Here is a 13,738-nt window from a genome sequence, read left to right as displayed (position 1 = left end):
GAAGAGGAAGGAAAAAGGGGGCTTCATATACTCTTCCCCCCTCCGTATGAAGTGAAAGAAATATGGAAAAACAAGAGAAACCTTGAGGCTATCAAATCCCAACGCCATCAGGTCCTTTATTTTTTCTTTTTTCTTTTCTTTGTTTAATACAACTGACGATGCAATGGAGTTCCATCGCCTCTCATACTTTTATTATGTTCGACTTTCCTTTGTTAAAAGAGCTTGTCAACAGAATTTTCAATTCTTCCGCAATTAAGAAGCTCGTACGTGATTGATTTGCATCGTACAAGTTGGTAACAATCAAATTGCTGAGTAATTTCGCCAGGAACGGCCATTAGCAGACGATAAACTTGTGCGTCTGCTATGGATCAGAACGTTGATGATTAATGGAAGTCTTCAACGCTTCAGGTAATCCACTTTTTGCTGAACATGGAAACAGCAGAAAAGGAACTTGCTAAAGTTTATAATACGTCGTTTTTTTTTTTTTACAGAGAAAAATGGTAGCTCTCATACATCATATAAATTCGACTGTGATATGCTACCACGGGCATAGAAAGCAAATGGTAAGTCGCTGTTTTCCCTTTCATTATTCCCGCACACTAAAGTTTCTGACGTGACGCATTGGCATAGGAAAGTTTTGCCCAACGAATCTGCGCCATTTCGTTACTAAGCAACTGTTGAGGAGGATAAAAAAAAATGAATAGTTAAAAAAGAGTTTTCTTGTTTCTTTTTTATCACTTTTCTGTTTAACAAAGTGTTATTCACGTGATATCGACGAAAAGTGGAGAAAAGAAACAAGAATACGTCGACACAAAGCTTAGCTAGAAGCTTATCTTGCGACTGATGCACGAATAAGTGATGGGAAAAAGAAAGCTTCGTTTGGCTACTAAGGAGGGACGTATAACACGAAAAAGAGAAAAAAAAACGAGGCTAAAGATAGAACGACCAGTAAGTGTGTTGAGCTAATAATATATGAGCTGCTGCAGCCTCCCCCCTCCTCGTAAGCTTTATACATTCACCCCGGGATTACCGAGAGACAGTAGCATTGAATGTCACTGATATTTCACAAGGGAAACATGTCCCTTTTTGTTCAGCTGAAAGAGACGTGGTAGACTTTCATTTGATTCCAGGCCACATTTCCGAGTTGTTGACGGCTAAATGATGGAGTCGCATTTTTAAAAATCCATCACCAATGTCTCTGCTTTTCCCATCGCCTAATATGCATTCATCACGCGAAGAAATGCAACGAAAATTGCAACGGTAATCAACTTTCTCTGCGTGCTGAATGCGAGCACGAGCTGTCCCCAACAGCACGGTATAATGAATGAAAAAGTTTGAACGAAGAGTTTTATCTTCGAGGAATCAAAAGTCGTTGAAAGAATTTCTCTTCTCTCCCGATTTAGATCTTTTTTCCCAGACATCCTTGTGCAAGATCTTGTTATCTCTTTTTCTGTGTGTTACCTCGTCATTCATTAGCATATTCATGAATGAAATGGTATGGGCAACGATCCCGACTGGGCGTTTGAATAAAAACCAGTTTAACAGTATAAGGAGTCTGGATTTTAAAATGAGCAAGGCATCAATATTAAGTTCTCGAAAATATAAGAGACGGTAATTGTATAGGACTGGACACCCAGCCATCAATCATGGGCGGACATTGCACTCGAGTTCCAAAATTCGCCATTCAGGTCAAACAAATGCTCCTGCATATATGGCAAAATTCTTGAGTCACTTCTTCACGAAGTGGCTCTTAAAATACGAGGACATAAAAACCCCGAATTTTTTTTTTAAACGACAGCTGTGTGTAATCTTCAGGAGCTATATTCGACCGTGGTGGGCATATCTCGTGTAAACATGTATTTTTAAACGAATGTAGGGGAAATAGTATAAGGGCAAGCTTCGAATCGACCAAAAACTTCTGCAACAGTGCGTCCTCGTTGAAAAATTATTCACTTCCAAATCTTCTCAATTTCAAGCTGTTCCTACGACTAAGTGAAATATGACGCCGATCAAAAAGCTCTATGACATTGGAATGTATTTTCCTTTAGACGGCAAAGAAAGTTAGTCGTGGTCATTCGTAATTCGTGGAAAAGACATTTAAAATGTAATCAAACTGTGCTTTTAAACTATTTGGCTATCATGCAATGTCCATCTTCCGTTTATACATTCTTTTCAGCGTTTCTCTAACCGACCGCCGTCCAAGAAAAATTCAGAATGAAGCCACTATACCATGAATTACATAATCACGTTGCCGCAAAGTTGCATTGGCTAATGTACTGTATATCTCGGATACTTTCCGCGCCGGTATTATGCGTCTTTTTTCATGTGTCACTTTAGATGTCCAGTCATCAGTCTCGAGCTAATTGAACCACGTCGGCAGACGAGACGTGTAGAAAATGCAGCGGTTGTATTGTGCTTAACGAGAGAGATAAAACTGTTTTTTATTGCTCGGTCACCGTCCATGATCAACTGAGACAATAAACTTGGTTGACAGTGGACAGCTCATGTGAAAATAAAAAATAAAAAGGATTAGATCCATTCAACCTTAAAACGGATGTCGATAAGAAGATTCTGTTATTGATGATGACTATAAATTCGAAAGGAACCATTCCGACTCTAATGTCAGCGCAGCGTTTTAAACAATTCTATCCGTTCACATTTTTGCTCTACGAATGGCAGAGTCGCTATTCTAGAATTCCCCCCCTTTTTTTTTATTCACATTAGCAATTCAAAGTTGATGATCCGTTTCCTCGGGTGAAATCGCTGAGAAAATTCCCATCCTTGATGACGCAAGGATTTCTAGTCTGGAACAATGGGTCGGCATCAGCTATTTATTTTCCGAATTCTTTTTTTAAAGCCTTTAAGATCTCAGACAGTTTATTCATATGGAGAAAACAACCCATTGAAATCCTTTTTCCATGCTACTTCTATTGAAAAGAATGTATACAAACAATTTTTGTGTAATCTATAAGGAAAAACAATATCGAAAAATGGAAACAGCTCGCATGGCTTCCCCTACTTTACATTTGGCAACATGGGTGGCAAGATAAATAAACATTAGACATGTTTTTGTTTTTGTCGCGTGTGAATCACGTCAAGATAGCTATTTTTAATGTTATTACAGTTATGGAAAGCAGTTCTGCTCAATCTACCTACTTTATACCAAAACAAGAATGCCAGCCGGCTTCTTCTAATATGGCATCTTCGTCGAAACGGCAAACTCGTTCTAATCTCATCAAACAACAAGCAGTAAAAATAAAACTAGAAACTGACGTGAACGAATTGTTGGAGGAAAAGGTCAAAGTAAAAAAAGCCAGGAAAAAAGTTGTTGTTTCTATGGAAGATAATGTTACAAAGGAACCTATTATGCCTGAGAACTGGGAAACTGTTCTGAAAAACATACAAATAATGCGAGCAAAGAAAGATGCCCCAGTTGATCTTATGGGTGCTGAGAAGTGTGCAGACGCAGAAAACTCCCAGGAAGTATGATTTTTCAGATTACTTCCAAGAAACTTTGATGCCCTGTAAATTTTAACTACAGGTTAAACGATTTCAAGTCCTGGTTTCACTCATGTTGTCAAGTCAAACAAAAGACCAAATTACTTTTGCTGCCATGGAAAAGCTAAGAAAACATGGCCTTAGTGTGGAAAATATCATAAACACTGATGAGGAGGTTATCGCAAAATTAATTCATCCTGTTGGGTTTTGGAAGGTAACAGGATAATCATGTGTCTTAAAAAACAATTCTAAGAAATGTGTCATTCTTTCTTCTTGTCATTCAGAAAAAAGCATCATATATAAAAAAAACAGCAGCCATTTTGGCAGAGCACTACAACAGTGATATACCGGAAACTGTCGAAGAATTATGCAAACTCCCCGGAGTTGGACAAAAAATGGCTGTTCTCACCGTCAATATCGGTTGGGACAAAACAGTCGGCATTGGTACGTGATGGTGGCCGTGATACGCCACACAATCTCTAATTGCAAATATCTTGTTTTCATTCCTAGGGGTAGATACGCATGTTCACAGAATAGCGAATCGTTTAGGATGGACACGTCAGCCCACTAAGACGCCCGAAAGTACCCAAAAAGAATTAGAAGACTGGTTACCTCGTTCGCTGTGGAATGAAGTCAACGTTTTGTTGGTTGGATTTGGGCAGCAGCATTGCACTCCTGTTAAACCTCACTGTGGCACATGCTTAAACAGGGATCTCTGTCCAGTTGGAAAATCTCACGTTAATCGTTAAAATCGAATTTTTTGTTTTTCACAGCCAACCCATCACGTTTGTTATTTAAAGATGTTTCTCTAGTGTGATGACCCATTTTCTATTCTTCTTCATAGGCCCATCCATTGCGTTGTTTCCTTCCGGATAGGTTCAGAATTCAATAAAGTTGTACGTCGAGTTAGTATTTTTCCCCACGGTGCCTATTGGATCCAACGAACTCTCAGCCTTGATTACGGAATATGTCACTGTTGATAGCGCCATACCCTATCAAATAATTAACCTAGTTAAAATGAAATTTGGTGCTTCGTTACCTTCAAGTCTTTCTAGTCCGTGCCTCTATGCAATTGCCAATAATTGCATTTTACAGTTCAAAAATTCGATTTCTGCTTTCCTTCGGTCTAACTTATTTCCCCAGGGATCAATAGGTACGAAATTTTTATAGAGAGTAAAACATAACCAAGAAATCTGTTAAGCTATTCCCCGTTCAATCAGTAATGGATTTGAACATGTAGCAGAAAAAAATTATATTGTTGTTTAAATGATGGACACTCGCCACCTGGCGGATGAAGTTTAAGTTTTAAAAAGTTTTTCAACTGGATGCAAGAATAACAACCGAGTGGAAATATTTGAATTCGCTGATTTTCGAGATTATCGTTTGAAATTCTTCGTCTAGTACAAAAAGCTACTACAAAAGCAACTGGATTTTTTTTCTTTGTGTTTATGATAGGTTGGTGAAAGATAAGACCTTAGCAGTCATATACTTCTACATGGTCTCGAAATAATTAAAGCTGTAAAAAGTCGCCGGTTTGAATTTGAACTTTCCCTGCTAACGCCTCTTAAATTGCATAGTAAAACCTATTATTTGATAAGGAAAACAAACCTTGCATGTCACCATATTCCCGCAAACTTTTAAAGAAATTAACAGTAAAGATATGATACAAAACTAATCGAGATAGCGAGAACCGTGTGCAATTGCGTGTTTAATTAGTTTATTGCGTTCGTGAATCGAGAGAAATGCAATTGCAATATGGAATTGCGTCAGAAAAGGTTGCTGTTAAGTACAAGCCGCTGCTGTAGCATGATGGCAGTCGTAGCAGACAGCTAGTACTCATGTAAAGCAAGAGAGCCGACCTAAACTGCAGTGCAAACATGGCGGATACCCCTGGTGATAAGTTGTCCAAGAAGTAAGTTTCATTTTGTAAATAAGAATTTACGTTTGGTTTCGGAAGGGATAAATAAAAGAAATCCTTTGCCGTCTGGCTTGCTGAACATTATTTGTTTTTGCGTGATTAGTAAGCCGTTCATTGACAATTACGATAGCAAGAACTCCGAATCACCATATGTTTCATTGGTGAACTGTACAGCTAGTCTCATTTCCCTTTTCTGCGTGTTCAGCAGTATTGACGAAATATGCTTACATTGAAATTTTTACGCGTGTCGTTCCATTACACGCGATTTGCTTACATTCAGAATTTTAGCCGTTGCCTACCCAAAAGTGAAAGGCAACTGCATCAGTCAAAATGTTGTATGATAAAATGTCCAACTTTTCAACTTCACAAGAAAAGGTGAAATACCGAGAACAATAGTGGTCTCATGAATTACTTATTTTTTATTTCTATATAGTGAGCTGAAGCGTCGATTAAAGGCAGAGGCTAAAGCTAAAGAGAAAGCTGAGAAGGCCGAAAAGGCTCCACCAGTGACAGACGGACCAAAGAAGAAAGATGCCATCAAAGAAGAAGACATCAACCCTAATGAATACTTTAAGCTAAGAAGTGCAGCTGTTCAACAGCTGAAATTGTCCAAGTCCTCACCTTATCCACACAAATACCATGTTGATACTTCTCTGCAAGAGTTCATCGAAAAATTTACTTACCTTACCAAAGAGCAAGCATTGCAGGACCAGACCTTTAGTGTTGCAGGTTTAATATATTTCATTATTAAAATAACGAGGCTGCCCGCCTAACGAGCTGACATTAATTGGCACTTTTCAGGTCGTGTTCACGCGATTCGAGAATCTGGGCCTAAACTTGTGTTCTATGTCCTCCAAAGTGAGGGAGTAAAACTTCAAATTATGGCCAACCTGCAGTCGTACGAATCCTCGGAACTCTTCTATGATGACGTGGACAAAATCAAGAGAGGAGACATCATTGGCGTGAAGGGTTATCCTACCAGAACTAAAACTGGGGAGCTTTCGATCGTTCCACGAAAAATGGAGCTTCTCTCCCCATGCCTTCACGCTATGCCTCATTACTATGGCTTGAAAGATAAGGTAAGTCATAGAACGTGTTCCACACGTACACCGTAAAACCGTGTACGTTCATGAAGGACGGAACGTGAAAGATCGATGCAAATTTATCGATTGTCGCTATTTATTTTCATAGGAAACCCGCTTCCGCCAGCGTTATTTGGACCTCATTGTCAACACGGACGTGAGAAAGAAGTTTTACATTCGCTCTCAGATTATCTCGTACGTCCGCAGATTTCTCGACAACATGGGATTCCTGGAGGTAGAAACGCCCATGATGAACATGATTGCTGGAGGCGCTGCTGCTAAACCCTTTGTCACGCACCACAACGATTTGAATATGCAGCTCTTCATGAGAATTGCTCCCGAATTGTACCTCAAGGTGAAACAGATAATTGCTCAAACGACACATTGCGACACAATCATCTATAATTATGTTTCGTGGCAATGTCCTTTGCAGATGCTTGTGGTCGGTGGCGTCGACCGAGTCTACGAAATCGGACGACAATTTCGTAATGAGGGTATCGACTTGACGCACAATCCCGAATTCACAACGTGCGAGTTCTATATGGCCTACGCCGATTATAATGATCTGATGGATGTCACCGAATCTATGATTTCCGGTTGGTTGCGTGTATTATTAAACAATCGGCGCACACTTTATTTATTTTTTCTTGTTTCAAAGGTATGGTGAAGGAAATCCATGGAACTTACAAAATCCCTTACCATCCAGAAGGTCCAAACGGCCCTGCTTTCGAAATTGATTTCACCCCACCTTTCAGGCGCCTGCGAATGTTCCCCGATTTAGAGAAGGCCACGGGAACCAAATTGCCTCATCCAGAGAAGCTGGATCTTCCGGAATCGAGAAAGCAATTAGACGATCTGTGTGTCAAGCATCAAGTCGATTGCAGTGCTCCCCGGACTGCCTCGCGATTGCTGGACAAAGTAAAATCATATGTCATTATACGCTTGTGAAACGAAAAATGGTAAATGTAACGCAATCAACGTTAATTATTCGTGTAGCTGGTTGGACACTTTTTGGAAGAGCAGTGCATCAATCCCACCTTTATTTGCGATCACCCGCAAGTCATGTCACCCTTAGCTAAAGGTCACCGTTCAGAGCCTGGACTGACGGAACGTTTCGAGCTCTTTGTGATGAAGAAAGAAGTTTGCAATTCCTACACCGAGTTGAACGATCCGTTTATTCAACGAGAGCGTTTTGAGCAACAAGCTCAGGTAAAGATTGAACAACTTTTCTTTTTATGGCTTTTCATTTGACCATCATTTTCGCCTGTTTTTTTTTTGTTTTTTTTTTTTTTTAGGATAAAGAAGCCGGTGATGACGAAGCCCAAATGATTGACGAAACCTTCTGCACTTCTCTGGAATACGGGTTGCCGCCCACCGGAGGATGGGGAATGGGAATTGATCGAATGGCCATGTTCCTAACTAACTCAAACAACATCAAGGTCCGTTGTGGAAAGTCAACCAGAAATTGTCTCAGTATTAATTGTTTTATTTTCCCTATTTACAGGAAGTCCTTTTGTTCCCCGCCATGAAACCGGATGACCCCAACAAGCCGAAAGAGGACGCTCCCGAAGTGGTAGAGTGACCTCTTTCTCGGTTAGAAATGTGAACCTATGTCCATCGCAAAATACACTGCTGGTTCATACAGGAAATTCAATCCTCAATTTTTCGTCCTTGTCGATGGGGGGGTATTTTCTCTATTTTTATTCTGCCTAATTCCTTTACTATTCCTCCCACTTCTTTTTATTCCACAAGATGTCAGGAGAATGTTGTTGCCTCGAAGAAAGCAACAAGTCGGACAGACAGAGTCGTAAACCAACTTAGCTCTAATAGCACTGTAAGGTCGTGTAAGAGCCATACGTTCAATTACGACATGCTGTACTGAGAATTTGGGAGAAGGGAGCATAAGAGCTTGTAATAATTTCCTGTTTTGGATAAGACCCTCTGTTTTTTTGTTCTCCTGCAACCTATAATTTAGAAATGCGGTGTGAGAGTAGCAACACGGCACTCTCATCCTCTATTGCATTTCCTCACCCGCGAGAGAGAAAGACTTCTTTGGTAATGTTTCGTGTTATGTCCGTCTGCTGGTTTACGGCATGTTGCACCGCAACAACCGCGCAGCTAGTTTTTTTTTTTTTTTTTTTTTGATGACGGCTATTGTAGCAGTTTGGTTTGCCATACCATCAGCGCACAGGTCACATGGGTGTCCGCTTCTCTTAATTTAATTTCTTTTTTTTTTTTCAGTCTTCCGTATGAAGCCGTGTAACGTCTTTATTGTCCGATTGTTGCTCTGCTCGAGAACAGGACCCCCTCCCGTTTTCAAATGAGAGCTATTGAGCAGAGGGGGTGCACTGTAGGCCAGTTGCGCATCGGTTCTTTTTTTTTTTTTTCTTCGAAGGAGGGGGGAGGAGAAGGAGGAAGGCCTGTCAGTGTGTGGGGTTCTTTTTTTTAAGTTTCCATTCTGCTGGAAACATTTCTCTTGTCCATCGAATAGTTCAAACCGGATTTCATTGTCGAGCTTTAACCACGGCCTCTAAAGAGCAAAAGAAAAGAGCGGATGATGATAGTTTTTTTTTTTTTTTTTTTCTTGCTGGATACAAAAGAACAGGCAGGAGGGGTTGCTCTGATGGTGTAACATTAACCGTGAACGGAACAAGAAATGGCCTATTGTCCGAAACCCGAACTTTGCTGTACACAAAAATGTCTGGAATGTCGAGTTCAGCATTTTGTATCCGTGTGTGTGTAAAACGAAAGTATTTTTGAGGGGATCCAGTCCCATCTGTCTCGTCTGGGATTCGAGCAGACGTTCAATGTGGCGTCGGGCAACCGTAACAGACGCGTACAACATTAAAAAAAAAATGATTCTAATTCAATAGCGAAGCAAACGGTTGGCGGCAGTTGTCTTCATGTAATAGACTTTCTATTTCCCATTTTTTTTTTTCCATTTAAATAATTATGAAAAATAAAAAAAACGATGAATTTATGACGTCGTCTACTGAAGCGTACATGCATGGATGCTGTGTGTGCGGGTCCATTAATCTCGATTCCTCATTTAATCCGCCATAGGACATTTTTATCTCGAGACGGCGATCTACACTCCATCGCTATATTATTTATGTTTTGTTTTTTTTCCCTTTACTTTTTATACTTTCGTGTGTCTGTAACGTTGGCTCGGGAGGCGGCGTGTATTAACTCCCCTGTATGAGGTAATTAACATTCGGATGATGCATGGGGACGTGACGTGGAGAAAGGAGCTATGGCGGCGGCACAAGCCCATGTACATATACTCTGTGTGTGTGTGTGTGAGCAACAGAAGAGAGACACTGTCCGACAGAGAATGAAAAAAAAAAAAAAGAGGGAAATAATTATTATTTAAAAAAAAAAATAAATAAGAAAAAGACCGGCTTTGAATAATAAAACAACCGAAAGGAACGCGATAGCTTTCCGTCCTTTGTCTTGTGATATGATGTTGCAGTTGCTCCTGTCTTGAATATAAATCTAGTATATACGCTATACTACCATAACGCGATAGTATAGCAGTAAGGCGAGTCTATAGCGACGAAGAACTTTTTTTTTTTTTTTATCTCGAGTTTAAAAAAAAAAATGAGAATAAATGGGCGGGAATATAATGACCCTAGAGAGAGACAGACGGAATAAATTCCACCGTCGTTTCGTAGATGACGAAAGAATTCAATATTCGAAAAATGCGAATTCTTCCATGTAAAAATCTAATCTTTTTTATCCAGGATTTTTTATTAAACATTTTTTTTTATGTATATATATATATATATTTTTTTTTTCTTTTATGAAGATGCAAGACTTGATTATTTTCTCCATCGTCGCCATGCTCAAAGAAATAAAATTTAACCTCCTTCCTTTTTTTTGTGTGGTGGGAATGACACCGCAAAACAATAGAATGCAGCACCAGACATTTAATATTGTCTACGTTTGTTAAAAGAACCCTCCCAGAAAAAAAAAAAATGCGCAGAAATCTCAACAACGAGTTTCGCTAATAACGTTGATGACCGTAGCGTTTGGAACACAGCCAACACACAAAAGTTTTTTATTGAAAAGGAGACACTGGATGCGCTGTCTAACGAACGGAAGAAGTCGTTGGACACAAATTACATGTTATTGTATGTCCAATAAAAAAAAAAAGAGGGGGGAGAAATATGAATTCAAGTTATCATCGTGTAAACCCCCCCTTCTTCCGTTGCAGCCGTTCGTTGAAATATATTTCCACAATAGCCAAGAGAGGGGGGAACAGAATTATTAAAATATTCTCCCTCCAGTTGTTATTGTGGGATGCATCCACCATAAAAATAAAAAATAAAATAAACGTGTGTTCAATGTGAATAACTGTTCATTTTATTCGTATTGAAAGATGTTTGTTGTAATATTAGGAACGAAAAAAGAACAAAAAAAAAAATCATTTGAAATTATGCAGCTGAGGTGGTTGAGGTTCGTGTTCACACGTTTCGCTCTCGGGGGAACTTTTTCCATGAGCGATGACAGAGCCCCGCTGCCGCGTATTACATACATCAGTCTTAAAGGTTGGGTAATGAATGTGAATATGTTTCGAACGCAGGGGCACAAAAATAGGATCTCCTCCCATCCACATCTATAATATATTTTGATATCAACCAGTTATATACATGATGATGATGATGGGACTTTGGAGGCAATAACACGAAAGGAAGACCCCAGAAAGAAAAAAAAAAAAGATTAATGGGCAAACACGTAGCCGGTTTTTTTGAATAATTCAAATAGTAATTACTAGGCTATTACTTATTAAACCGAAGTTGTATAGCCAGAAGGCGTTATATCAAGAACAGATCAACAAATTAGAAAGTTGGCGCAGATCCTGTATACGCATTGCATGACTAGTCTATAATGCATATACATTTCTTCGATATTTACGCGGTCGATCGTGTCCGAAGAGCCTCATCACCAAAATGAAATGTTTTTAAACAGGAAAAATCGATGATGGAGGTCTTTCTAATCAAGCTCGACACACGATCGAGTCGAGGCTTTCGTGTTTTCATCGGCACATAAGTTTCTTTCGTATATTTCTGGCCAGCTTAAAGGTGTGTGGGGGTTACCTGCTGGGCGGTTTACAAAGAAATCTGAAAGAGAACGGAATAATAATAAGTATAGAGTACACTCTAACTCAGGTATACGCGCAAAGAAAGCCAGCGGCTGAAAACATTCCAATCCTAATTAACCGATAGAAAGGTAAAAAAAAAAAATGTTTTTTTTCAAATGTTAAAAAAAAAAGAAATGCGTGTGTGTATTAAAAGCGCCGTTCTAGTCTTCACACCCTCCGCCTCTCACGCTGAGCGGTTCTATATAATAAGTAGGGGGTTTCGTTGCACTTGCATATGCTCGTACCACCTCAGGTCTCGATCCTCTTCTTGTTTTTTTTTTACCTGTTCTTTTTATTTTTTTTGGTATAACCTTTTTCTTCTTCTTTTGTACCTTTCTCTTATTTTCTTTCGGGGCTTTGTGATTATATACATATTTCTACCTAGTACCTTTCATTTCTTATTACTTTTTTTTTTTTTCACCGCTCAAATTCGTGACGGGTCGAGCAAAGAAGAAAACAAGAGAAAAAAAAAAAGCGTTTCTGTTTTTTTGTTTTTTGAGTTATACTTTCAACCTACCGCGATTCGTCACAGTCTCGATAGATTTTGACTTCTGACTCGAATGTGTTGATTCGGCGAGTGCATGGAAAAAGAGAAAAGAAATTCGAGATGCAATAAAGAAATGGAGAAATTATGACCCCAGTGTTGTTTTGTTTTGTATTAAATAAAAATTTAAAGTTTGATGATAAAAACAAATTTTCGTTGGCCTACATAAAATACACGCCCCATCGAAAAAGGGGGGGAATTTCTCTTGAAGCGCCGCGTGTTGTATAACTTCATAATTACATAGAACTTGTTGCCTCTCATGCAAACATTGCATTAGCTTTTAAGAGAGTGAGAGGCCAGCATATAGACGTGCCCACTTTTACAGACGCAAAGATAATCGTCGGATTTTTATTTTTCATGAAAAATGTTTGAAATCTTTAATCTCAACTTTGTCTTTCGTTCTTGGTGCAGTCACGGTCGTCGGATTTTTTGGAAAGCTTTTCTTAATATTATCCGCCAACTCGAGCGCGTCCATTTCGTTCAACATGATCGGTTTTGCTCAAGAACAACAACAAAGCGTTCAATCACGCCGAAAAATGGTTAAGTAGCCGCTATTTAGATGATGGGGGCTATTTGGTTACATTTTTTTTTTCCTTTTTAAACCCAACACTTTGCCTTAACCTTCAAATTCTTTTTTGAAAAAAATAAGGTATAGGCGGCAATGGCGAAACAGCGGCGTTGACTGACCGACGTTATAAACTTATTGCCGCCGGTATGACGCATCCCCTTTTTTTTTCTTTCGTGATATTGTTCATAATAATAATAAAAAAAAGCAGCTGATGATGACTTTTTTTTTTATTGGCCTGAAGTTGACGATATAAACCCCCCCCCCTGTAATAATAATAAATTCGGTGCGGATGTTGAACGCAGTCAAACCCAAAAAATAAAAAGACAAAAAGAAAAATTATATATAATGGATAGTCTACATTAAACATTTTTTTTCTTCAGAAAGGTAAAATAAAAAAAGGGAGCGTCAAAAAACATGGAAATGTGACGAAAGCGACAACCGCCAAAGCTTTTTTCTGCGTCTTTTTTTCAAATTTTCGTTGTGTGGTGTAAAGTTCTTTGGTAATCCGTTGCTAAAGCTGACACCTTCATTCGAAAAGGTGTGCAAGACCTATAGAGAGAGCCTATATACATCTGACTATTACACAAAGGAGCTGCCTTTCAGCTAAATAATAAAACACACACACGAGAAATGGTGAGTGACACACGGTGAAAAATGGTCAAATTGCCACGTCACATATCTATACGGTATTTGTGTAATGCAAAAAAAAAAAAAATGGTGAATGTGACGTGTCGTGTATGACGAGCATTTCTCCTCGAATGTCAAACCATCAAATGGAAAAGTAGCGGGAAATCGGCCAAACGATCAGTTTTGAAACGACGCTTATAGTTGAATGTCTCTATTTACACGAGAGAAAAAGAGATGGCTCGTTTTTGATGTGATGTATCTATTTCCGAATCGTTTGACACAACAACAAGATGTTTGTGTGCTTGTTTGATGAGCTGTGCTGCCTCTCTGCGTGCCGCCATGTTCGGCTCAGCGTGAG

The 13,738-nt window shown here is 39.2% G+C and overlaps 2 protein-coding genes across 4 annotated transcripts; both read left to right on the top strand.

Moving 5' to 3' along the window:
- The first annotated feature begins 168 nt into the window (after positions 1 to 168).
- LOC116926131 (endonuclease III-like protein 1) lies at positions 169 to 4,408 on the top strand. 2 transcript variants are annotated; one of them, XM_032932944.2, is made up of 6 exons: positions 169 to 408; positions 492 to 563; positions 3,125 to 3,483; positions 3,542 to 3,712; positions 3,783 to 3,942; positions 4,009 to 4,408. In XM_032932944.2, the coding sequence occupies exons 3-6, from the start codon at positions 3,127 to 3,129 to the stop codon at positions 4,245 to 4,247; spliced, it is 927 nt and encodes a 308-aa protein (XP_032788835.2). In that variant the 5' UTR covers positions 169 to 408; positions 492 to 563; positions 3,125 to 3,126; the 3' UTR covers positions 4,248 to 4,408. The 2 variants fall into 2 exon arrangements, with proteins under 2 accessions (XP_032788835.2, XP_032788830.2); XM_032932939.2 differs by lacking the exons at positions 169 to 408; positions 492 to 563 and having other exon boundaries at positions 2,875 to 3,483.
- Positions 4,409 to 5,254: 846 nt separating this feature from the next.
- On the top strand, positions 5,255 to 8,147 carry LOC116926120 (lysine--tRNA ligase). Of its 2 annotated transcripts, none has more exons than XM_032932925.2 (9): positions 5,255 to 5,410; positions 5,850 to 6,145; positions 6,218 to 6,495; positions 6,608 to 6,853; positions 6,932 to 7,094; positions 7,157 to 7,416; positions 7,495 to 7,707; positions 7,794 to 7,937; positions 8,003 to 8,147. In XM_032932925.2, the coding sequence occupies exons 1-9, from the start codon at positions 5,376 to 5,378 to the stop codon at positions 8,078 to 8,080; spliced, it is 1,713 nt and encodes a 570-aa protein (XP_032788816.2). In that variant the 5' UTR covers positions 5,255 to 5,375; the 3' UTR covers positions 8,081 to 8,147. The 2 variants fall into 2 exon arrangements, with proteins under 2 accessions (XP_032788816.2, XP_032788808.2); XM_032932917.2 differs by lacking the exon at positions 5,255 to 5,410 and adding an exon at positions 5,449 to 5,791.
- The last annotated feature ends 5,591 nt before the right edge of the window (positions 8,148 to 13,738 follow it).

The sequence above is a fragment of the Daphnia magna genome, linkage group LG1 (genome assembly GCF_020631705.1).
Source record: "Daphnia magna isolate NIES linkage group LG1, ASM2063170v1.1, whole genome shotgun sequence".
Classification (NCBI taxonomy): Eukaryota; Metazoa; Arthropoda; class Branchiopoda; order Diplostraca; family Daphniidae; genus Daphnia; species Daphnia magna.
This window is presented reverse-complemented; position numbering and strand designations above follow the sequence as displayed.

Excerpts from the sequence above, each read along its gene's own strand:
- LOC116926131 (XM_032932939.2), top strand. The coding sequence starts at position 3,064 with ATGTTTTTGTTTTTGTCGCGTGTGAATCACGTCAAGATAGCTATTTTT. Across the intron at positions 3,713-3,782 it reads ATCCTGTTGGGTTTTGGAAG|AAAAAAGCATCATATATAAA; the intron begins GTAACAGGATAA and ends CTTGTCATTCAG. Across the intron at positions 3,943-4,008 it reads GGACAAAACAGTCGGCATTG|GGGTAGATACGCATGTTCAC; the intron begins GTACGTGATGGT and ends TTTCATTCCTAG.
- LOC116926120 (XM_032932917.2), top strand. The coding sequence starts at position 5,637 with ATGCTTACATTGAAATTTTTACGCGTGTCGTTCCATTACACGCGATTT. Across the intron at positions 6,496-6,607 it reads ACTATGGCTTGAAAGATAAG|GAAACCCGCTTCCGCCAGCG; the intron begins GTAAGTCATAGA and ends TTATTTTCATAG. Across the intron at positions 6,854-6,931 it reads CTCCCGAATTGTACCTCAAG|ATGCTTGTGGTCGGTGGCGT; the intron begins GTGAAACAGATA and ends TGTCCTTTGCAG.